Here is a 25212-nt window from a genome sequence, read left to right as displayed (position 1 = left end):
GGGAGGAGTAAACACATAGAGACCAAGTTCCATTTCTTAAGGGAACAAGTTGGAAAAGGAAAGTTAGAAGTGAAGCATTGCAACACCAAGGAGCAAGTGGCTGATATTTTCACCAAACCACTTAGACTAGACAGATTTGAAGAACTAAGAGAGTGGTTAGGAGTTAGAAGTGTTGCAGAATTTAGCTTAAGGAAGAGTGTTGGAATAAGCTAAATAGAAGAGTGTATAAATAGGTGTGCATTTATGTTCATTTGTGTACATCATATAACACACCGTTTCTCTAATAAAGGTTTTTCAGTTTTCAATTCCAAGTGTCATTTAATTCCCAACATTGAAAACGTAATTAGTTGAAAATTACCTTCCGATTGAACATAATTTAATTCTTGTTGTTTGGAAAATCTAGTAAGTTAAGAAATTAAAGAAAAGAGTGTAGTATCTAAATTTATCCAATTGAACCTAATTTCTTCCAATTTAAGATAACTGAATTAATTTTTTTCAGGAAAGAGAATATTTTTTTATAAAGTTTAATTTTTAATTATCAATTCATATCCACTATAACTTTTGATTAAAACATTGTAGTTATTAATTTCTTAACTAGACTAGAAGAACATGGGTTGGGAAGCTTTATATTTTGTTTGATACATTGTGAGTAAGTTGAAGCAATTCAGGTTTAGATGAAACAGTAGAGCGTGGTGACCACTGCCATTCCATGTTGTTATTGTAGTGGCTCTGCATTTTTTTAAATGGCGTGTGAAACCAGCAACACCAAAAGCGCGTGGTTTTGTCTCTATGAATCTACACTACGTGTCCGATTTACAATCCATATTTTTTATTCAATCATATTACAATTCTAAATATTATTATTTTAATATTTTTTATATTATTTAATTTTAAATTTATCTAAAATAATAACATAAAAAATCCATACACTATATAAGTTGTGAAATTATCATTTTACATGCTCGAATCTTTGTTTGATCACGCAATCATCACGAACGGGTCATCCTCTTCTCTTGTCCCTATATTCTTGTGCTAAAAATCACAGTGTGCCCCCTCAATCTCATCTCTCTTTGTCCACTTCATTTTTCCCTTGTTTGTTGTGTTATCTCTGTTTATTTGTCTCCAGTGTTTGTTACCACCTTCATAAATTACGGGTTGTCTTTATCTTAGTAAGAGATTTTAAGGGTAATCGCTATCTTTAGTATTCTTCTGCACTGGAATTTCATATATTGTTGAGATTTTTATCTGCTGTCTCTGAGGTGTTGTTTCTGGTGGGCCTTGAATAGGGAAATTTGTTGTTGGTGTAAATTAAGAATTTTGGGGTCACCTAAAGTTAACATCTTGATGAATCTCATTTGGTAAAGGTGTTGGCTTTTGATTAAGAGGGCATGTCCACGTATTTGTGATGTGTGAAGTACTTTTGTAAAGTTGGGAATTTTAAGGAGTAGATTTTTGTTTTAGTTGCATCCTACATCAGCTTTTAGATCATTGTGGTGGAGGAATTGGTGCTTCTTTTCTTTATTGTGGATTTGATTTGGGGGATTCCTTTTATTTGTCCCAAAAATCTACGAGGGGAATCACTTCAAGTAACTTTGGAATAGATTCTTAACCTCCAGATTGAAAATTGGGTGTCACTATTTGGTTGGATATTGTTGTTCCAACCCATTTGAGAATACAAAAGCATGAACTAGAAGTTTGCTAATCAGTCACAGAAGGTAAAAGTTTTAGTATTTATCAGGGGGTTTTAGCTGTATATTTGACATTTAAAGATGCAGCGTGTTAGATTTTCATCTCAACAGGCACCAGTACACAAGCTAGGGAATCCTCAAATGACATTATCTCCCAAGTTTAGGTTAGCGGTGGTCCAATCTTCTTTGGCAAATCCATCACCTGAGTTAGAGCTTTCTCTAAGAGAGGAACCCTTAATTCCTAGCCTTCCTGATGATGTTGCTCTCAATTGTCTTCTCCGAATTCCAGTTCAAAGCCACTCATCTTGTAGAGCTGTCTGCAAGAGGTGGCATATGCTACTTGGTAACAAAGAGAGGTTTTTCACCAACAAGAAGCAATTTGGTTTGAAAGACCCTTGGCTTTTTGTATTTGCCTACCATAAGTGCACTGGGAAGATCCAGTGCCAGGTCCTTGACCTCAAACACTTTTCTTGGCATACTATCCCTACAATGCCTTGTAGAGACAGGGTTTACCCTCATGGTTTTCGGTGTGTTTCGATCCCCCGTGATGGTACGCTGTATGTTTGTGGTGGCATGGTCTCTGATGTGGATTGCCCTCTTGACTTGGTGTTGAAATATGAGATGCATAAGAATAGGTGGAGTGTGAAGAATAGGATGATCACTGCTAGGTCCTTTTTTGCTAGTGGAGTGATCGATGGGATGATTTATATAGCTGGGGGAAATAGTACTGATCTTCATGAGCTAGATTCTGCTGAGGTGCTGGATCCTCTCAATGGGAGTTGGCGCCCTATTGCCAACATGGGAACAAATATGGCATCTTATGACGCTGCTGTTCTCAATGAGAAACTTCTTGTGACTGAAGGGTGGTTGTGGCCTTTTTATGTCTCTCCAAGGGGCCAGGTCTATGATCCTAGAACTAATAAATGGGAAAATATGGCTGTTGGACTCAGAGAAGGGTGGACAGGCTCCAGTGTCGTTGTTTACGGCCACTTGTTTGTTGTTTCTGAGCTTGAAAGAATGAAGCTAAAGGTATATGAGCCTGAAACCGATTCCTGGGAAGCAATAGAAGGTTCTCCTCTGCCTGAGCAAATATGCAAGCCATTTGCTGTGAGTTCTTGTGATAGTCATATTTATGTTGTGGGTCGAAATCTTCTGGTTGTTGTTGGCCATATCTCTAGACTGAAACCAAAAGAAAGTTGTAAAGAAAAATGGAACTTCGGTGTTCGATGGCATGTAATTAATGCGCCAGAATATTTGTCTGATCTGACTCCTTCAAGCTCTCATCTGCTGTTTGCTTAGTTTTTCATTACCCTGTAATATTATGCTACGAGTGTTGTATGAATAAAATGTAACTACTAAAACTATTATAGGTTTAAACGTTGAAATAGCTGTGTGAAGCAACAGTTTAATCAGTTTTTTGAATTGTATATCAGTGATAGTATCTTGTTATTGTTGCTTGGGCAGTGCTAGTTGTACATCAATATTTACATTATTTTCTCCTTAATGGATGTTTCTATAGTTTCATTTCATTGTCAGTAATTCTAATTTTATTTGTTTCCAAAATCGTATCATGCAATCTTTCAAAGGATAAAAGCAGGTAATACTTACTCTGTATAAGCTAATTAATTTTTACATAAGCTAATTTTATCTTATGAAAAATTGTTTTATTTTCGATTTTATGTTCTCCTCCTACTTATGTTTGTATAGAAATTTATCCAAAGATAAATGTTCAATCAAAGTGTTGTTCTGCAACATGTTAATATCAGGTAATTAAAAAGTGGAGACCAAATTGATGGCCGAATTGACTTGAAGACACTGATATTAGAGAAGATGTGTTAACATCTTCACATATTGGCTTGTTCTGTTAACCTAGACATAGTTCTACACATGTGATGTCACTTTCAAGTGAATTTTGGTATCTGTTCCAACGTTGTGTATGTGCACTGTGGTTACCTTTCCTCATTCTGTCCCTTACAAAGATTTTAGTTGTTTGTTTCATATCAATCTTCTATTTCAAAACACAGTCTATCTTTATCACCTCGCTTCTCTTGATGGTAGTCACTGTCAAAGGTTGGAAAATATGATTCTTGATGTACAAGAAGTTGATCCATTGCAAATGGTGTGCAAGTGGAAGGAGTGGTGCACCTGTAACCAGTGTGTGAACATTGTGAGTAAGTGAGATGCACGCAAAGCTTCATTTGAATTAGGTGGCCAAATTCTTAATGCTATGCAATGAACTTTCTTCCAATGCAACATTTAAGGGACTGTGAAAAATGGAGAAAATTGCTTGTTTTGAGGGACTTTCTTTGCATAATAATCCAGAAATCATAATGATCATTTTAAAAATTATTAAAGTGCAATTACATGAAAGCTTTTATAATTTTTTTTTTATTAAAGTGCAATTAGAAATTGTAGAGATGCAGGAAGAAAAAGAAACATAATGGGCCGAAGTAGTGGCCCAATAAGAACCCGCAGAACAATTATGCCTTACTTGGTAGTTTAGTTTCATTTGGGAAGTTGATGATGATGATTAATCTGTGTAAAAAGAAGAAGTTTGAGAAAAAGAGAGAATAAGAGTGAAAGGAGATGGGTGCGATAACGAGCGCGGTGATAGCAGTGGTGGGAGTGATTTTGGGGTGGATCACAATAGAGATAGCGTGTAAACCTTGTCTTGAAAAGGGTCGCCAAGCCATCGATCGAAGTCTCAATCCAGATTTCGATCCCGACGAAGATGAAGACACCGCCATTCGCGCCCCCCTTAATCCCCCCGCCGTTGCTTCCTCCGCCACCGTCAAAGCCGTTTGAAATTTGATGACGCTTCTCATCTTCTGGCCTGGTATTCAATATCTGTACCCAAAGTGTTTTTTTCTTCTTCTTTGACAGCAGTAAATGAAAAGACTGTTTTTTTTTATCTGGGGTGGATCTGTGTAGTTTATATGAGAATGAAATGGCGAGTTTGGGGTATTAACTCGGTTTGATGTTACTGAATAATAGACTGTGGATGTTGTAATTTACCTCAACCATCGTGGCTGTGAATGTTTTCTTTTGATTGTGTAAATTGCATACAACTGTTAAATGGGATCAGAATCGGATAAATTGGTGAGAATTGAAATTAAATGGTTGGTTTATAAAACTATTTTAGTTCTACTGCCAACCAGCTTCATTTTGTTGGGAGAAATAAAATGGTGATATAATAGTGTAAGGAGCATCTTAAGAAGCAGAATTAAGTTATATTAATGGCAATGTTGAAGTACCCCTTTCACTGGATCTGAAACTCAGCATTTATCTCCTGTTAGCACAGATACAGATGGACCTTCTCAATAGTTGTGGAGAGGGTGATACTAACCTATCATATTCAGATTGTCAAAGATGGATGACATTTTTAGTTTCAGTTTGTTTTTCTTTTCAAAGTTTTTAAAATCTATAGTTATTATACTAGGTATCATATTTCCTTTAAATTTTGTTTGAGCTGTAAAAACCCTAATACAACTGATTCAAGCTTTAGAAAATAAAGAGTTCATACTTATTGATGAAATGTATTAAAATTTTAGTTTTTAAAATTATAATTATAATTAATTAAAAAAATTCAAATGTAGTAAATCAAATGAGAGATATCGTCAAATTAGCATACTGTCTTAGTTTAAAATGATTTAAATTAACGTAAGATTAAGCAATGTATTTGAAAAAAATAAAATTATAAATAAATGAATTAGATAATACAAGAAAAATCTTGGCATAATGAGGAAAAAAATTAACTTAGAAATGCTGTTTCAAGAGTAGGAGTTCAATTTATAATATTGAAGCACATAAGTTTTCATAAAAAACAATTTTATCTGACAATGTTTCGAAGTTATAATGATTACGTATTTAGATCATAAAACACAATTTACACTTGGAATAACTGACTTAAAGGAAAATGGACAGAAACCGGAGAGGATTTAATAGATATCAAATTATTGCACCGTCATTAATTAGAAATAATCCTTTAATGAGAAAATAAAAAATAATTAATACAAGTAAAAAATTATAAAAGACAACACATTACATTGTAATTAAATAGATATAAGGAAAACTTTATAGCATCAATATATTATTGTTTATTTTACTTTCTGAATCGTAATTTGATTTCCTTCTTCCGTTTAGGAGCACGCAAGTAATTAAACTCGGGCAATTTTCTTGTCCGCTAAAAGTAATTGAAGAATTCCTAAATAAATAAAATGTAGCTGAAATGGAAAGCAAAGATTTTAAACCACTTTGATAAGCATCTCAGTCTTAAATCAAACATAAAAATTCAGAAAAAAAAAATTCTAACAGGAAAGAGGAAGCTCTTGATCATTGTTTTGATCAATCTTTTCAGGAAAAAATGACCAACAACAAATAAATAAAAACAGTACAAACAGCACAATTTTGTCACCGTTCCTGCGGCTGAGCAAATAATTTGGTGTACAAGAAAATTGTTGTTCAACATTTAATTATGTTTCAATTCTTAAATGGTTGATTAACGAATAATGTATCCCAGTAAAGGTGTAAACAAAAAAGGCAATGTCTCGGGGAAAAAGTATGATCTCGGTCAATGAAGGTTGTTAATGACCAATTCTTTTGAATTTCTGTATCATTTCCTGGAAGAATTTTGAATTTTGATCTAAATGAAAAGAAATTCAAGGGGTAGAATATGCTTTACAATTAAAGTACAGTTGTCCATAAATGAAGGGAAAGAAAAATAGAGGAGTGGAGAGAATCCGTCGTTACTGTACATATATGACAAGGGTCATTAAACAAAAGAAACTTCAAAATGTGAAATGAAGTAAAATAAACTATGCCAGATAATTGTATATTTGAGGATTGTTCTTGTCCCTCTCCAGATACTCCCTGTCAATCAGGCTTTCGATCCTTTTCTTCAAGTCCGCTGGTTTTATTGGAAATTTTAGCTGTGTCCACAAAAACAAATCACTTCCTCAAATCAGTAATGGGGAATTCACAGACAACACTTGAATTAAATAACCGAAAGGAAATGGCGTCACCTGTTGAAAGAGTTCGGTAATAAGAAGGGTATGACTAAGCACTTTCCTAGTCTTCATTATCCTCACAATAGCAGCATCAACCTGCAGTGAACCGAGCCAGCAACGAAAATATGTTACATCGTAATTATCATTACATGTCTAGTACATAGGCAGTAGCAACACCTAGGTAGCTTGGATACCTGGACATATAGGAAAACATTGAGTGTCTATAATACGATGCCCAACCAAGGCATCTTCCTTCGATGGGTCAGTCAGTAAAATTAGATATACAACTTCCGATATCTAAATTATCATTTCCCAATTTTGTGAACATAACCAAAAATCAAATATTATATTTATATCACAATTAACTTTATGACTTTTAATGATATCAAAAAATTAAAAACTTTAACATGTTTTTCTCATTAAAAGGTTATGCTTCGGAGGTTTAATGTTCATTCCAAGTGTAGACATGGCCATTCATGAAAATATCCAGTACGACCACGCATACAAGTTTCTTATGGATTTAAGGCCGTCATATTCCTTTGTGCATTAGTGCTCTGTTATCTGAGCAAAGAGTGGAGGGATTTTGAGAAAAGAAAATTGACCTGATACTGACGGTCTTGGAAAACTCTTTCAGTGGTGCTTGTGTTCTCCTCCACCGTCTCCTTCAACTGAATTGCATTCACCTGCACTCCCCAATACCATATTAGTTAGGAAAAGCATTTCATAATCATTAGTTAGAGGAGGGCTAAAAACTATGGTAACTGAAACCAGAAAACGTAAATGAAATTTTGAGATTCACTAATTAATGCTCCTAAGTATTGGATATGGTACCTTTATACGGTACAGAGGAGCTGCAAATCCTTCATTAAAAACAAATGAGTCATCATCCTCCACATCTCTACCCTTTGGCAACTGTTGCATGTGCAACAAAAGGAATCAAAATTAGAAATTAAAAATAACTTATAACTGTAAAAACAAAATCATAAACTGGTTATTCTGCAAATGATTACAAACACACCTTTTGTAGGACACGAACTTTCCCACAGGCAAGTGATTGCAGAGTCCTTCTAAGTTCCTTGTCCTCAATACTAGTAGAGTCCTTTATATCTTGAAAACTTAGTTTCTCAGCATCATTGAATAACATCAGAACAACAGTCTGAAGCACACCCAGACATACAGAATTAATAAGAGAAAAATGTGTGCAACACAAGATAGACTACTATAAATGAAAACATATTAAATAATGGTTTTTAAGAGGCCAACCTGAAATAGGGAGACAGCCAGCTCTTTTTTCCCTTTAGGAAACTCTGCCTTTAAGACACAGTGACCTAATGAATTTTGCCACATCAGGCGTCTTCCACTGTATTTGCTTAGATAGAACTCTTTGAAAATATCCTGAAGAAAGAATAATGGAAAGGAAAGAACCGTGTAAAGAAAGTCACTTAAAGTATCAAGGACGCCAACATTTAAAAGAACATTTATGGTGTATGCTGAACCTGGTAAACGTTCAATTCATGAGGAAGTCTAACATCCATGGGTGGATATGTTGGCCAGTACCTACACTCATCCAATAATTCCAATTAGATTCACTGAAAAAACAGAAGCACATAAGAATTATAAATGAAAAGAAAGGGAAAACACAGTTTACCCAGTTGTCAAGACATGAACACTCATTTCAATCCCTGATGGGAGTTTTGTCCTAGCCTGGGATGACTGTTTGAAGGACTCGTTTATTTCTTTTGATAATTCAATGTCCTGAATCAGAAAAAAAAACATAAGTTATAAAAAACAATGGATAGAAAAGCTATATTGATGCATGAAGTTTGTCAGATCATCATAGAGTAGATGTACAAAACTATGTGATCATTAGTTATTAGCTTTTAATGTTGAAGATACATGATTATCCAGATCCATGTATCAGTTATAGTTTTTTATTTACTGCTCTGTAAGGATTTTAATTATAATCAACTCTGGAATGTGTATAAATACACAATCTGTGGGGTGCTTCTTTATTCGAGCATTTACCACTTCGTAACACTACAGGTTCGATGCTGCTCAATTTCCCAGAGCTCTCCAATGTCACGATGCATACTCATCCAAGTCCTGAAAGCTGGATCGTCCACTATAAATCACTGATTCAAGCTGTTTTTACTGTTCACACTATGCTTGTTCCCATAAACTTCAACACATTGGAATAACAAAAAGAAAAAGAAAAAATACACATTTGCTAGGAAGTACCTCTTGCTTTTGTAACACTCTAGGCAAATGTTCTTGATCATCAGTGGGGTGAAGAAGTTTTAAGTATTGGTTTTCTAATAAATTGTGTGTATTCTACATCTCTTTATAATAAAGTTCCTTATTATATTCCTCCTCGTTTTTCGGCGTACTTATTTTGTTCATAATGTCTCCAGAATTAGACAAGTTCTTTGTTCAAGCTGTCAACTCAAATGTTTTTATATGTATTTCCTTATTATATTCCTCCTCGTTTTTCGGTGTACTTATTTTGTTCATAATGTCTCCAGAATTAGACAAGTTCTTTGTTCAATCCATCAAATGTTTTTATTGGATATATTCAAGGCTTAAAATAAATTTGTACCACTCAATCAACAAACGATATATGTTCTTGACCACAATGACACCTCCCACATGGCCAAGATGATTAGTTATTCTCTTTCTTGCAATGGCTTCAATTTGTCACTTACCACATCATCAATTGGACATTATAAATGCTATCTCCATGGAGAGCTAGAAGAGGAAATCTATATGTAGCAGCCTCTTGGGTTTGTAGCTCAAAGGGAGTCTAGCTTGGTTTGCAGATTTAATCTATATCTTTATGGACTTGAACAACCTCCAAGAGTTTGATTTGGACACTTACGTTTTTTGTGCAAAAATTTGGGCTAAAGCACAATAAAGCATATCATTTAGATCCAAAAAAATAATAATTAAAGACTGGTTGAAAAACTCATTTATCTTATAATTATTATACCTGAAATTTCTTTTGTAGTTGTAGCGAATCAATTTATGCAATCCCCCCATACTGACCACTAGGATGCAGTGGTTTGTATTCTCAGGTACATCAAAAAGGCTACTTCAAAGATAATGTCAGATAATGGGTACTATGATGCAGATTGGGCATGGTCTAAAATAGGTTATTGATATAAACTCTACTGCGGTACTATGTGTCAATTGGTGGATATTCTCTCACATAAAAGTACAACGAAAAAAATGTTGCTTGGATCTAGCCAATGATATAGGAGAACCACATTTAAAGACCCATTTCAGTCCCACGGATCTTAATAAAAAGGTGTTGCCCAAACAAGGAGAACCATATTTAGATCAAAAAAAGAAACCAAAGACTGGTTGAAAAACTCATTTATCTTATAATTATTAGACCTGAAATTTCTTTTCTACTTGTGACGAATCAATTTATGCAATCCCCCCATCTGACCACTAGGATGCATTGGTTTCTATTCTCAGGTACATCAAAAAGGCTACTTCAAAGGGAATGATAGATGAAGATAGCTGGGCACTATGATGCAGATTGGGCATGGTCTTAAATAGATTATTGATATACACTCTACTGTGGGGTACTATGTGGATATTCTCTCACAGGAAAGTAAAAAAAATATGCTGCTTGATCTAGCCCATAATATAGGGTTACGGCTTGTTACATGCAGACTTGCTTGGACTATTTCAAAAATTGAAGTCTTATAACATTAAACAATGATTTTGTTTTACGATAATCAAGCAGCCTTCACATTGCGTCTAATCTAATATTTCAAAAACGGACCAAACATGGAAATTAACTGTGAGTAAGTTAATGAGAAGATTCTGCCAAAAGAAATCATTATTGAGTCAGTAAACTAAAATGATCAACTTGCAGAGATCTTGACAAAATCACTTAAGGACCCAGATCCATATACGTGAATTTATACTTAAGGGCCCAAATTCATTCCAACTACCAAGCCTGATGGATTGGAAGCAAATTAGCTATTAACTGTAATGTTCAGGATACATGAACGTTCAGATTCATGTATCAGTTAGAGATTTTTCATCTACTGCTCATTAATATTTTTAATCATAATTAGTTCTAGAATGTTTATATAAATTCATAATTTGCCAAGTGTTCAGTTACTCAATAGCATTTCACCAATATCATAGTACTCAACAAAACCCAACCAAAACCTAATATATGGACTTTCATAAAGAAAGATACTAAATCTTTGTCTATTTCAGAGAGTTCAAAAATACATTTAAATGAGTGATGGGTCATTTGATGTGTCACGTGGGTGGTAAACGCTTATTGACGAATGAAATCTACTAAATAATTTATGCATACTATTGCAACGCTGTAGATTTTATACATGCAAAATAGTACAGTTTGCGAGAAGAGTAATTTTCTGAACCTTTTTTAGTGTCAAATATAGTTTATTGCCTTTTCAAATGAGAATTACAATAAATTTAATAAGCAATAGGATTTCAGTTTAGTGAAATGAATAGTTTCCATTGGTATTCACAAATCTATGTACATGTTTTTATACAACTAAATTCTAGATAAAAAGGCTATAACAAATTTGAATTGATCCTATATCAAAATAACTAGGAAAGCTTAAACCATTGTCCTAATTACAGAAACTAGGAAAGCTAAACATTATAATAAATCATCTAATGATCAAGACGAATAATAATAAGGAAACAGCCTATAGTTTAAATAATCAACAATCTCATGATTAAAAAGGAATTTACAAAATCGAAATCCAAGTTCAACCGTACTGTTGAATATAAAATGTAACCAAAAAATTCTAACCATGTTCAAATTCTCAATGAAATTTTTGGCCAAAAATGAGGTTTAATTCAAAGATGTGTACCTTAAACATCCCTTCTAGTTTGTTAGTGAACTGGCTGCCACACTCAGTCTTCAACTGTATTAACAAAAGAAAACTGTTGATATTACTAAAACTTGTATGAGAAACCATTTGATTATTTCAGAAAATAAATAAGGAAGAAAATCCCTAACCTTGGAGATCATAGATTTCTCGGCATCAATAGAAGCACTCTTTCCTAACAGCAGTCTTTTTGCAAGATCTTTCTTATAAAATGCCTCAAACACATCCTTGCCCTGTAACAACAAAATGCCAAGAAATCTTGCCAATATCAGTATGGAAAAGAAAGATCTGTAGAAGTGCATGATAGCATCATGAGCATAAACAAAAAAATACAGGGAATAAGGTGTTGTTAGCTACTCCACCAATGAAACATCCAACATACCTGTATGAACCTGAATAAAACCAGGACTTTATCAAGTGTGCCCTCTAACTCTTCTTCTGAAGTTCCCTTGTTACCTGCACGGAGTTTCTCATCTAAAAACTTGGCAATCAACTCGGCAGGTCGGTTCTGGTGAGGGAAAAAAATAGGAAAGCAGTTAGTTGATTGCAAATCACTTGTAAAATAAATCCCACATAAATGTAAAAAATAAAGACCTAAGCCGAACACCAGAAAGCACATCTTCACAAGCCCTCTAATGGACAAAAGATAGTATTATTAATCAACAGCTTGCACAGATACTCAATCACAGGAATGAGAATGGCCAAAATTGGAATTTTGAAGTTTAGGCCACGAGGTAAAAGGTATGCCAAAAATCAAGCTATCCGCAAGGTGAGAAACAAACAGCACAATGAATTTGCTTAGCATTATATATGTATATATTAAAAATTCAAGGAATTATACAGTAATAATGTTTTCCTAGGTTGTAGTGGTTTTACATGACTATAAAAGTATTATGTACATGAATGTTACACTAAAACCCATTAGTTATAGAATTATGAATATAGAGTATGATCTATACAGTATGTGGGTGTTCCTTAATGGGTTTTTTTTTTCTATGTTTCCTCAGTAAATGGTAAGCTTGCAAAGACAATGAAGAATTCCCATTGTTGGTTTCTGTTAACACCCCCACCAAACAGGGCCAATGGCTAAATTGACTTGAGCCCTGGGAGAACTTAATTTAGGCACCCTTATGCCACTTCATCCTTTTTCTTGAGGTCCATTCACAAGTCACTTTTCATCTCTGCTCAGTGATAGTACACTGAAATGTTCCAGATTCATAGACCTAACATACCTCTCTCTATCTTGATATGTTTAATACAATATACAGTTCATTTACTCAGGAGGTGAGCATAGAGTGCAATTACCATGCATGAGGCAGTTGTTGTAAGAAGTGTGGCAGTTTTACAGACAGTCTTTTCATAATGTAGAGTGCAATAACTAATGTGAGGCAATTATGTTAGAACTTTAGGATGGTTTACAGGGAAGAAGCAGGGAATCAGATTTGGTGTGTATAGTATTCTGAAATTTAGGCTGGAAGTCTCTTGTAAAGTAAAGCATTCTGCAGGAGCTTTATGCTCTGGACGAGCCTTGGCCCAGTATTTACTAAATAAAGTCTATTGAGGAATTTCACCACCATGTTTGAGATTATTATGTAACAGTGGATAGGATATGTACTCTCTCCCCTTGAGTATATTCTTCTGTTAAACTCAAAAGGCTTTAGCAGAAAAAAGAAGGAAGTGTTTCTATAGCAGTGCACTTTACAGCAATTCTCTCACAGTTGGTTGGAGACAAATGACATATGAGAGGATATTTTTGCTTTATAGCTACACAAGAGGCTTTTCTTTTAAAGTTGAATATTTCATCCTGGAAGTCTCATACTGTGGGCGTGGTGGTACTAGAGAAGGTCTTTCAATTCATTCATGTGTAAGTCATGTATGGGAATGAGAATCAAGGTTACTATGTACCCATATACACCAATCCCAGAAAGTGTTGGAGAAAGGTCTCTGAGAAAGGGTGAAGAGCATCTCAGGGCAAACAAGGAAGGCTTGGATGGTGGCAGAAAACCTAAAATAAATACTATAGCTGATGAATCAGGAAAGAGGTATGAGGAATAATATTTGTAAAAAGATATAAATTTATAAGAGAAAGCATATAGAGCAGTGGGCTTAGACCGTGGGAACCGGATACATACAGCAGCAGCACCCCCTCTAGATTTGGAAAGACTTTACAAAGACTAAGGGGGGTGCATTCAATTGGGATTTCAATATATTTTTTTACATAAAAAAAAGTCATGTAGATTTTAAAAGATTTTGTAAGAATGTAATGAATTTTTGAAGATTTTTAAAAAAATCTTTTATGATTAGGATTTTGAAATTTTGATTCTAAAAAATTTATAAAATATGAAATCATAAGATCTGAAAGGATTCTATGGATTTACAAAAAATTTAAACTATTTCAAGTATTTAAAAAAATAAATGATAAGAACTTCATATTTTTACCTTTTCACAGTGAAATACATCTATACCTATCATCCTATTTTGCAAAATTTCGTGAATCAAAGTGCATTTCAGTGCTATGGTAATGGAAAATTTTAAGGACTCGGTAAGTCATAGAACAACATAATGTATAAAAGTCAACTAAGAAATGAAAGAGCTTATTCTCATTGATTGAAAAATTATATATAATAATAGTAATGGTCGTAACCCAGAAATTGATTGTAGGAAGCAATAAACCCGAATAATAATAGAAAACAATTACTTGGATGTAGAAAAACATATAAAACTGACAGAGAGAACTCTACAATTGTTGTAACTATTGAGATTGACAAAAGTCTGAATGAGAGTAGAAAGTCTCATATTTGGATGAGCTTGCTTCATAGGAATGGTATTTTATGTACAAATAAAAGTCGCAAAAATCACAAAATCCAATAAAGAAAATAATCCATTGAAATTTGTATGATTTTGTATGCCAGATGATTTTTTTTTAGTCTTTTAAAATATTAACTGAATACCACTAGATTATGTTGCCTTCTAAAACAATCCTAATAGTCTTTGATTGAACACCGTAAGATTTTTTTAAAGTTTAAAAATCTTGATTGAATACCACTAGTCTCTTAAAATATTTTGAAATCCCAACTGGATGCAATCCCGTAAAAGCTACAACAAATGTAGTGTAGGGAGATTTCTTGAGGTTCTTCCCATGGTTCAGTTCTCATACCACAAACCTAACCTGTGCAAGATGGGAATAGATTATTATAGAAGACCCATATATACAAACCCTCTTCAATTTGAGAGGGCTTGGGTGGTACATAAGGCATACATAGACGGTCGAGAAAGGTTGGAGAGCCAATGGAGGAATCAATGTCGAACTGAGGAACATGGACATGAGGAAATGGAATAAATTTACGTTCAGTGATATAAGAATAGATGACCCAAGGTTAATGGGGGTATTAAGAGGAAACAGGCTAACCTAAACACAAGGAACCTATTCCTAGAAAAGCTGGAAAAGGATTCAACAAATGAATTTCAAGGAACTTTGAATCAAGAAGAATTAACATGGCATCAGAAAGCCAGAACCCAATGGATAAGAAGTAGGGATAGCAATACTCAGTATTATCACATGAAAGTTATTGCCCTGGTGGCAAAGAAATCCTAATGTTCAGTGATGATGCAAATGAGGCATGACAAGAACTGGAGAATTTGTAAAGGCTAGATCACTAGAAATTCAATTGCTAATGTGCAAAGAAATAGGACTGCTCTGTAATTCCTTCAAACATTTAGTCTGGATCTTCTCTTTTAGGGGAATTTCTCTTTCTCATTCCACTCAATTAATGACTCTACTTTATCTTTTTAGGAGGATTTATACTAAGCACTGATGTACATGTTCTCCTTCCTATTAATATATTTTTTTCATTGAAAAATATATGAAGGTGACTGCTACACTGCTATAACATATAGGAAAGAAGGAAAGGAATGAAAGGAGTTCAATGGCCTGAAAAGGATAATAGCTTTATTGATCTATGCAGCAATGGCATCTATCACTAGCAGATTCCGGTTTTATAAAGCTATAGAAGGTATAATTAGGTAGAGGCCTCGTTCTAAAACTACTATCTTACAGTTCACAGATTCTGTTATTGAAGTCAGTGTAAGCAGTAAAGCTACAAACTTGGAAGTTTGAACAAAAAAATAACTTAGCTTTGAATAAATTATAAAAACAGAAAAATCAAGTCAACTATCTTTTACAGCCATCATTTTGCGCTATTAGGATTGCCAGTCACTTACACATAATATATAGCAGATAAGAATTCTTATTTATGCTCATATTAGGTTGAGATATTTCCAGAAGGTTGACTGGGGCTTTCTATCTTGGGTTGGGATATTTATTAAATGGAAACTAACACCACAAAATGAGAAGTACCTGACGAAGATTGATGAGATACTCAAATGAATCTTTGATGGTGTTACAGAATGCTTCATTCTTGGAAAAACTTTCTTCCCATGTTGTGTCAAGAGAAGCCTTAAATTCCAAAAGGGATGAAACCATATCTTTATCTTTCTCCTCGTCCATAACAATGCCCTGACCAGTTCTCCTGATGTATGAACTAATTGCCTGCCTCAGTGACTCAAGGGCATTGACCCTTAAAAAGAGTGAATACATTCTCTGAAGGTCTTCAATACGATTCCCATCCATAAGCATTGCGAAGCCCTATATAAAACACAAAATAACATTTAAGCAATGGAAAGAAAAAAAAAATTACCAGCTCAAACTCCAGTAGTTGACGTTAATCAAAACCTTATCAAGAATGGCAGGTATATGACGTTCAAGAAGTTGTTTTTCTGCTGTTGCTATCAATGGCTTCCTAGTACTTGCATCCAAGTAGATCAAACATCTTTCATGTTCTTCTTGCAATCTTATCTGCAAAAGGTCCAGCCAAAAACATACCAGCAGTAAGTACACAACGTGGACAAGGGAAGAACTGACAATGAAAGATAACTTTTATTAGTAGATAAAACTCTAATATCGATTGACATAATCCATTTATTAAAGAATTAGACAAATAACTAAAGCCAATAAAATAATACAATGGGTTAAGGAAAAGAAAACACCTCCACATGCTTCAAATAATCTGGAACATCTGATTGCTGCATGTATTTTACACCTTCAGCAGCATAAAATTCAGATGTGCATTCAAGGAATGGCTTCTCAAAGCTTTCTGCATAAATTCCCAGAGCAGTAAACATCTTTAAAAGATGGTTTAGAAGGGTTCTATCCACTGCTTCACCTTTTCTGAGAAGACAAAAGAAAAAATATGTAACACACGGCACAAAAGGATCTTCCAGCTAACTTTCTGAAACTCAATAAGAAAGTATAATTGTAATAAGAAAATGAAGTCTTATATTTTATGCAAAGATCCCATATGTTAATAAAACCCAACCGTTTGCATATTCCACATACAAAAGTTGCAATAGATTTAAATAAAATAAATAATAGTTGACATTCCAATATATTTTGATTGGATGCCCAATTGAAGTGATTACATAGGTCACTACCCCGGTAGTCAAAAACGTGATTCATTCAAACCATAAGATCATACGACTCTACGATCTTCTTCTCCCTCTCCGATCTCGCATCACCTAGAAGTTGCGATTTCAGTGTATCGTGTGGGATCAACATTGTAAATTGCAACTCGCGTGGGAGCGGCGAGTCTTGCGATGCAATCCCTCTCACAACGGCACCTCTCTCGAGCTCGACACTTTGTGGCAATCTTCCTCACAGCAGTAGCGCCTTTTGTAGACTCGACATACCTCATGGCAATGCTTCTAATAACGTTAATGTTACTCACGACAAAACCTCTTGCAGCCTCGACATACCTTGCGGTGGCGCCTCTCGCGGCCTCATCATACCTTGCAATGGCAGCTCCTCTCGCAGCCTCGACGACGCTCCTCGTTGCACCATGCATGTGACACTTCTTCATGGCATCTCTTCAGTGAGTATCTAGGATTTTATTGGGTTGGGATGCTTGACCCAATTTGTACTTTCAAAGCCCAATTGCATCATGGCATTGCTCTCTTCCATAAAGTATGGGAGGTACAAAATGTGACTCCCTCTCTTCCATAAGTGAAAAACTGTCATTGCCTAGACAAATCAAGAAACCACGAGCCATGCTCCATTGAACAACTACCGATCTCCCTTGGTTAAAATATGTGATGACTACGACTCTCCTCTCCCTAAAACATAAAAAAATCCTCTTTTTCTTCAACTATTTACTTTCACTTTCAAACTCCACTCACTCATTCCAATCCATCTTTCTCCCTTTGCTTTTTTTGCTTTTTTTCCACCGCACCGTACCACTTTGTTCTTCAGTTTATAATAAACCAAAATGGAGTCCAATTACACTTCCTCTGTTCTTTTCCATCCCACCACAGTACAACACTGTTTTTAAATCAAATTGCACTACACCCAAGGTGTAGTACAATCCATTTTGCTCCCTCTATTTATTCCATTGCACCGCAATTCTGCACCCTCAATCATTAAAATAACTTCAAATCCAACTTCAAACTCCTTTATACCCGTTGCTCCCAAAATGCTCTAGGAAATAGGAATGATATATCTTGGAAGCATTTTATCTCAGGTGCTCAGGATACTAGGAAACTTCAATGCAAATACTGTCAAAAGGCAATAACAAGGGAAGTTTATTGGTTGAAGCATCACTTGGTTGGTAGTACTCAAAAGGATGTTGGAGCTTGCATGGATGTTACTGATGAAGTGAAGAAGGAAATGTGGGAGAAGACAATGTCATTCATGTTGCGACCGATAATGTAGCAAACTACAAAGTTGTTGGTCAAATGTTGATGGCAAAGAGGAAAAGGCTATTATGGACACCTTTTGTTGCACATTGTGTTGACCTAATGTTGGAGGATCATGAGAAGATCTCAATTCATGAGGAGACAATTCCAAAAGTAAAATAATTACTAGTTATATCTATTAAGAACTTCTCTAATTTCTCTACTACATCACAAAAGGAAGAGACCTGGTGAGGCTGGGTATTATCCCTCACTTTTTGGGAATAAAAAGCAACCATCCTAGGTCATTTTGCTAACCTAAAATTTAAATGGCCACTCCCCTAGAACTATATACACATTTGAATATCCAAACCCACTAGCAAAACATGCCCAATTAATATCAAGAGCAAAAATCTTAAGAAAGATAAGGGTAGAGGAATGTGTTTAGTCGTGAACTTAAATAGAAATCAAATTAGTAATTGTAGTTTGGAGAATGATATTTTGTGATCAGTGATATCACTATTGGCAAGTGTATTCAGCATGTATGCAATTAATTGCATACAAAAAATTAAAGGAATGGAGGCAGGCACAAACATAGAGAGAGAGAGAGAGAGAGAGAGAAGAGCCAACAAAACCTCCACCCCACCTCACCCATACATACATGGATAGAAATATGGAACATTTAAACATTAGGCAGCATGTATATGACAGTTTTCCAGTCTTTACAAAATTGAGATTGCAAAAATGGACTAACCTTTCACTTTCAATCATTCGAAGAAGACCAGTAACAGTTTTGTGTTCTACTTCAGGAGACAATGAAAGATGTTTGCGGAAAAGTTGTAAGCCCATGTCCCATAATGACCGGACATTTGCCGTTTGTTTCACATACGTCCTATCCAGATACAAGGCTATACCACGAATCATCAACATTTGGTCACAAAGATCCTGCCAACATCTCTCAACTAGAGACAGGAAAACAACCAAATCTGGGCTTTGGCCAACCAAAGACTGCAGCGCTGCAGATATATGTGATTCACACTCCTTTTCTATTCTTTGATAAAGATTTCCACCCATTTTATAAAGGCATAGATCATTCACAGCCTACGGAGATTATAAGTTCACATGAAATACCAATCAGCTGGTCAAAGATGAATATTCACATGTCTAAATCAACCGCGATAGCAAAAATAATAATAATAATTACAGAAATTCCATTATTACCTGATAAAGCTTCTCCAAGTCACAAGAGTTTGGTTGCTTCAAAAATATAGCACAAATGGCAGACTTTAGTTTTGCCCATGTATCCTCCTCAAAATTCGTGGGCAATGTTGGCTTAGCTACAAAAGAAGAACAGAAAAAAATTAGATAGAAATTTAGAAGCCATCCTATTCATAAGCTACAAATTAGATATTATTTATATATACAACAACGTCAATGAATTTTCAACAGAAGAGAATGAAGATAGAAATATATGCTAAATAAAAACAAACTCAAAGCACAGCCAAGTTAACAGGCCTATCCAACATAATCACAAGACAGGCACGAGGCACTTAAGAGTTTCAGACCAGGAATCTAGAGAGAAATGTGATCAAAAGATCACTCAAAATTAAATAAACAACATGATATAACAGTCTAACGGTAAGTCCGTAACCCAAGCTACAATCACTATCTTGGAAATGGCAGCATGCTATCGTGCCAACAAAACTCAAAACCACTAGGAGAACATGTCAGAAAAAGGCAGACAATGGATATCATCAACATCCACTAGCTCGATCCAGATTCCCGTAATTTCTTACAGCCGAGCTTTCCACAGCAGCATCTATAAAACAGTATTATCCACGATAAATACAAAACACATATACAATTGATTAAAGTTCCCTTGTCTAACTTCTCGCAACGCTGAAGTGCAGAAGTTAAGTTCAGCTTCCTGTCTCCTTCCCGTATAAGTGTTTATTGGGAAATTCATCCGCACAGGGCCATTATCTTACAACAAGAACTGTTTTTACTTCCGCTAAGGGTTTGAAACTCATACTCGCTAAGGTTACTAATCTACGGCACTCTAGACTCCAATACGACGACAAGAAGCTAGAACAAAGCAAAAGAAAGCTAAATAGAGGCAGAAATGAAAGCTGGAACAGAACGAATGTAGAATCTTGAGAAGCAGTTCGAGAACAATTACAGATCAAAAGCAATAATTAAGTGCAAAAACCTAAAATTAAGTAGCAGAAATGAAGCGAGGAAGAATTGGAGAAGAGGAAAAGGGGCGTTATTGGGGAATCGGAGAGAGAGAAACCCTCGAGAAAAGATGAGGAAGGGTTAAAAGCGAAGTGGAATGAATCGGAAGGGACCTTTGTGGAGCTTGATGAGGAGCTTCTTGGCGGGCTGGGGCGGGGTGGCTTTCTTGCGGGAGAGATTGGCGGCGCGGGCATTGGGGAGATCGTCGTCGAGAGGCATGGGGGAAGAGTCCAAAACGGCGTCGTCGGAGGGGGCGCGGAGGAGAAGCGACTTGGCCTTTTTCATAGGGGGTGGCGGCGACGGGGAGGAACCAGCGGTGCCCGACCGTTTGGTGGGGAGAGACATCAAATGGAGAGAGAGGAAGAGAGAAGAGAGAGAGAGTGATCAACACACCATTGTGTTTATTTGCGTTTGTGTTTGTGTTGTCACCCAAACTATAGAGGAGAGCAAGGGAAAGGGAAAATAAACAAACAAACACACGCACCAAGCTAAAAGCTTCGCTTGCGAGAAGCCTGCACCCTTCTCATGCCATAGGTTACACACAAAGCATATCCTTTTCATTTTCATTTTTTTTTTATTAGGTCATATTTTAATCTTGTTTTTCTTTATTCTCCTTAATTTTAACTAATATTTTGGGAACGAAATTGAAATTAATGTTTTAATAATTAACATGTAGTTCTTCTCTAATTCAATGAAGAAAGTTTTGAGGGGAAATTGGAAATTCATTTCTCCTACAACATAATGGTATTTCTTTAAACAAAGTTGAACAAAAAAAAAACTTTTTAAGAGTTAAGGATAAAAGAACTTTTAGTTTTGTGGATTAAGAGTATGGAGATAAAAGAATTTACTTACAAAATTTAAAATATATTTTGGAAGAGAAATGATCGTGACATATTCTTTTAACTTATTGTTTTGAACATATTTATATTATGGACCAAATTTTTATGACTTACACATGTTTGAGATTTTTGTTTGTTATTTAATAAATCTCAATTATTATTTTATAATGTCCTAACAATTTTAACTCATAATAGGGACAAAATTATTGTTGACTCTTATAATTATAAAAAATTGTATTGTTTGGAAACTTATTCTTGTTTCTTTTTTTAAACAATAAAAGTAAGAAAATTAAGTACTTGTTTTTGTGTTTTTGGTTTTCCATTGTTAAAAAAAACTAAAAAGTTTTTTTTTAAAAAAAATAAGAATGAAAATAAGAAAAAATGTTTGGAACATACTAATTTTAAAAAAAATTATACACAAATTACAATACTAAAAAATTATTAAATAAATAATAATTTTAAAAATAATAAAAAATAATGAATTATTATATTGACTAAATTAAATACTAAAACAATTATAGATATCTAAATTAGTTTCTATTATTGATAAATTTATCAATAATAGAAAATAATTTACATACTAACATGTTTTTCATTCTCTAAGATAGTATTTAATTTTAGTTAATATAACAACTAATTATTTTTTATCTATAAAATTTGTTTCTATTTAATAATCTTATTGTATAGTGATATTGATAATATACATATCTTCATTCTCATATTTGTATTCAATGATTATTAAATTTGTGTTACATCATCATTTTTAACGCGTATACATTAATTTGAATATCTGTTTGTACTCGTTCCCTCACTCTTCATTTACACTAATAAATATAACATATCATTTAGATCAAATCAAATCGAACAAATAATAATAATTATAATCTAGAAATAAATTTATTTTTTGAATTTAAATATGCATTTATTTGAACTTAAATATACATCTAATAAAAAAATATTCATGATAATAAATTTTTATACTATAATAAATAAACATTTTTATTCCATCCATGATAAAGCTACATTTATGAGAAAGGATTAGGAAAAAAAATTGAAGTTATCCTTTACATAATCTAAGCAAAGGAGAAAATAATTATATAAAAGTTGAGATGGTTCAAGGTGAGCCATATAAACCATAGACAATTCAATTTTATTATAGTAGCTAGAAATTAAGAGTCATACAATTTTACATAATAAAGGTAAACCAATAAAAATATGAAGTGAAAATAATTAAATATGTGTCGTAAAAATAATTTGATTTGATGAAATTGAAGATTGATTTTTTAAAATGCAATAAATTATTTGAATAAAATCTCATAAAAAAAATAATAGTCAAAGGTTTGGTGAGAGAAAAATTATTTTGGATATATGAGAAAATAATGGAAAAAAAAAGTGAAATAAAATTTTATCAAGTGAAATGAAACTTATGATAAAAAAACAAAGAATATAAGTTTTGCTGTTACCCATAAATTAAGAGTTTACACGATTAAATATTTGAAGTTGAGAGTCATACATTTCCATATAAAAAATAAATAAAAATATTAAAAATGAGTAAAAATAATAAAATTGTATCTTAAAAATGATTTGATTTAATAAAATTAAGGTTTATGTTTGTAAAGACACCATACATCATTTGAACAAAAATCACACAAAAGAATAACAAAATGTGTAATAAAAGAGAAAGTAGTGAGAATCTAAGTGAACATTGTAGATATTGAACAAGTCGAATAATTTTAAGAAGATAACAATAATTTATGAAGCGAAAGAAAGAAATATTAATTTTTGAAATAAATGAAACTAATAATCAAATAGAACAATAAAAAAAGTACTTAATGAGTTATAAGTGTTTAAATAATTTAAAATAAAAATAAGTACTGTGGGGGAAGAAGATGGATACGTAAATACCCAACCTTGTCATTATCCCTGATTTAAAAATGTAGGTATTACTCTACCCGATTAATGCAGAGTTCCCGTTAAAATCAAAACAAGTATGGACAATATACACGGAGATGGGTTTATTCACCACCCTTAGTCGCATTTTTATAATTTTTTAAACACTTTTTTACATTGAGTCTTGTTTAAATTGATGTAGTATCCATTTATTATATTGATTACACAAAAAATACACGTGATACATGCGAGAGGACGGTTGGGAACCACATTGATTATTCATATTATCAATATATATACTATACCACATCACATCAATTCAATTAAAAGTTGATTACCAATGCTAATCAAATTAAACAATAAATTGGAAGAGTGGAAAAAAAAATATAAATTTCAAAATTCAATTCATAATTATTCAAATTCATATTATTTTAAGTTTATTTAAACGGATTTATCTTAAATTTAAAATTATATATTTTGGATTTTAAGTTCAATCCATTTAACTGGATATAAATTAGGTATAGATTGGATATATTTTTGGATTATCCAAAATAGATTTTGGGTTGGATTTTGAGTTGACTTGGGCCTACGTCAAGCTAAGTCGTTCCGAGTCCATGTCGAGTTGAGTCAGTCTGGGTCCATGTTGATTCGAGTGTGCCTGAGGCCATGTCGAGTTGCGTTAACCCGAGTCCATGTTGAGTTGAGTTAGCTCAGACCCAGATTGAGCTTATTCAGTCTAATATTAAGTCGAGTTAGCACTGAAACCAAGTCAAACCAAGTTAGTCCAAACCCAGGTTGAGCCAAGTCGGTTTGGGTTCATGTCGAGTTGAGGTGGCCTAAACCCATATTGAATAGAGTCGGCACAGGCTCATGTCGAGCCGATTGGGCCTAGACCCAATTCCACCCGAGTAGATCTGGGCCAAGTCGGCATGAGTCCATATCAAGTTGAGTCGACCTAGGCCCAGGTCGAGTCGAGTCTGTTTAAGCCCATGTTGAGTTGATTGGGCTCAGACCCATGTTGAGTTGATTAGACTCATACCTATTTCGAGTCGAATTGGTCCAGGCCCAAATCTAACCGAGTGGGCCTGAGCCCATGTTGAGTTGAGTCAGGTCGTGCCCATATCAAGTTGAGTCAACCTGTGTCCAGATCAAAATAAATTTAATCTAATTGATAAAGTAAATTCAATTTAGATTTAATTTATTTTAAATGGATTAAAAAAATTCCAATATAAATTTAATCTAGTTAAAATGGATATGGATGTTAAATCCATCCCACACATCAATCTCCCATGAATTTCTCACGTATGAGTATAATGTATCAATTGGCAATACTGAAAAAACAACAACATCAAAGTTACCTTTTGGATATTAATATCTGTAAGCCTCAAAATAACCTCTTGCATGAAGAAATTCGGACCCCAAAATACAATTTTGGATACTCATATCCATAAGTCAAATACTCCTTTCGGATATAGGTATCTAGAACTCAAATTACAGTTTCGGACATGAGCATTCAGAACCCTAAACTGAAAATTAAACTAACTTACAGATTTCTATATTCGTAGTTACTGACATTGCCTTTCAGACTCATGCATTTATAAGTTTATATATAGGCTTCTGAATATCGTGATCCGAGAACATCTCAACTCAAAAAACTAAAAAATGAAGATGCATATGTTGTCTTACCTCATAACAATGTGAACAACAACTAAAAGTAAAACATTTCCTCCATCACCACACTAACAATACCTCCTCCGTACCTCAAAGAGACACCAAACTCATCTACACCTTTTTTCCAAAACAAAGAAAACAAGAAAAAAATGAGATTTTAAAAATTATGTTGGATACACATAAAAAAAAATATATGGAAGAGGGAGAAATTGCCAAAAAGAAAACCGTCTCATACTTGACACCGCACTGTACATTTTTTTTTTATAAAAAGTAT

At 34.0% G+C, this 25212-nt stretch overlaps 3 protein-coding genes across 3 annotated transcripts; 2 read left to right on the top strand and 1 right to left on the bottom strand.

Moving 5' to 3' along the window:
* Nucleotides 1-963: 963 nt before the first annotated feature.
* LOC137832383 (F-box/kelch-repeat protein At1g30090) lies at nucleotides 964-3217 on the top strand. The gene has a single exon (XM_068640522.1). It carries the CDS (start codon nucleotides 1770-1772, stop codon nucleotides 2985-2987), a length of 1218 nt encoding a protein of 405 aa, XP_068496623.1. The 5' UTR covers nucleotides 964-1769; the 3' UTR covers nucleotides 2988-3217.
* Nucleotides 3218-4196: 979 nt separating this feature from the next.
* Nucleotides 4197-4746, top strand: LOC137832382 (outer envelope membrane protein 7). Its single transcript, XM_068640521.1, has one exon. It carries the CDS (start codon nucleotides 4275-4277, stop codon nucleotides 4491-4493), a length of 219 nt encoding a protein of 72 aa, XP_068496622.1. The 5' UTR covers nucleotides 4197-4274; the 3' UTR covers nucleotides 4494-4746.
* Nucleotides 4747-6345: 1599 nt separating this feature from the next.
* LOC137832380 (cullin-4) lies at nucleotides 6346-21113 on the bottom strand. Its single transcript, XM_068640520.1, has 17 exons — nucleotides 20652-21113; nucleotides 19525-19640; nucleotides 19058-19404; nucleotides 16627-16807; nucleotides 16313-16435; nucleotides 15938-16225; nucleotides 11963-12088; nucleotides 11712-11813; nucleotides 11563-11616; nucleotides 8343-8449; nucleotides 8191-8251; nucleotides 7958-8089; nucleotides 7713-7850; nucleotides 7526-7606; nucleotides 7297-7377; nucleotides 6710-6790; nucleotides 6346-6616 (listed from the first exon to the last, which is right to left on the bottom strand). The coding sequence occupies exons 1-17, from the start codon at nucleotides 20881-20883 to the stop codon at nucleotides 6503-6505; spliced, it is 2364 nt and encodes a 787-aa protein (XP_068496621.1). The 5' UTR covers nucleotides 20884-21113; the 3' UTR covers nucleotides 6346-6502.
* Between the last annotated feature and the right edge of the window lie 4099 nt (nucleotides 21114-25212).

This window comes from Phaseolus vulgaris, chromosome 6 (assembly GCF_000499845.2).
Source record: "Phaseolus vulgaris cultivar G19833 chromosome 6, P. vulgaris v2.0, whole genome shotgun sequence".
In the NCBI taxonomy this organism is placed as follows: Eukaryota; Viridiplantae; Streptophyta; class Magnoliopsida; order Fabales; family Fabaceae; genus Phaseolus; species Phaseolus vulgaris.
The sequence above is the reverse complement of the archived record's forward strand: the minus strand, read 5'-3'. Positions and strand labels throughout refer to the sequence as shown.

What these genes read in the sequence shown, in the direction of transcription:
- LOC137832383 (XM_068640522.1), top strand. Translation starts at nt 1,770, where the DNA reads ATGCAGCGTGTTAGATTTTCATCTCAACAGGCACCAGTACACAAGCTA.
- LOC137832382 (XM_068640521.1), top strand. Translation starts at nt 4,275, where the DNA reads ATGGGTGCGATAACGAGCGCGGTGATAGCAGTGGTGGGAGTGATTTTG.
- LOC137832380 (XM_068640520.1), bottom strand. Translation starts at nt 20,883, where the DNA reads ATGTCTCTCCCCACCAAACGGTCGGGCACCGCTGGTTCCTCCCCGTCG. An exon ending in AACTAGAAGGGATGTTTAAG is followed by an intron (nt 8,450 to 11,562) that starts GTACACATCTTT and finishes TTTCTGATTCAG; the next exon opens with GACATTGAATTATCAAAAGA. An exon ending in AAGTTCGTGTCCTACAAAAG is followed by an intron (nt 7,607 to 7,712) that starts GTGTGTTTGTAA and finishes CACATGCAACAG; the next exon opens with TTGCCAAAGGGTAGAGATGT.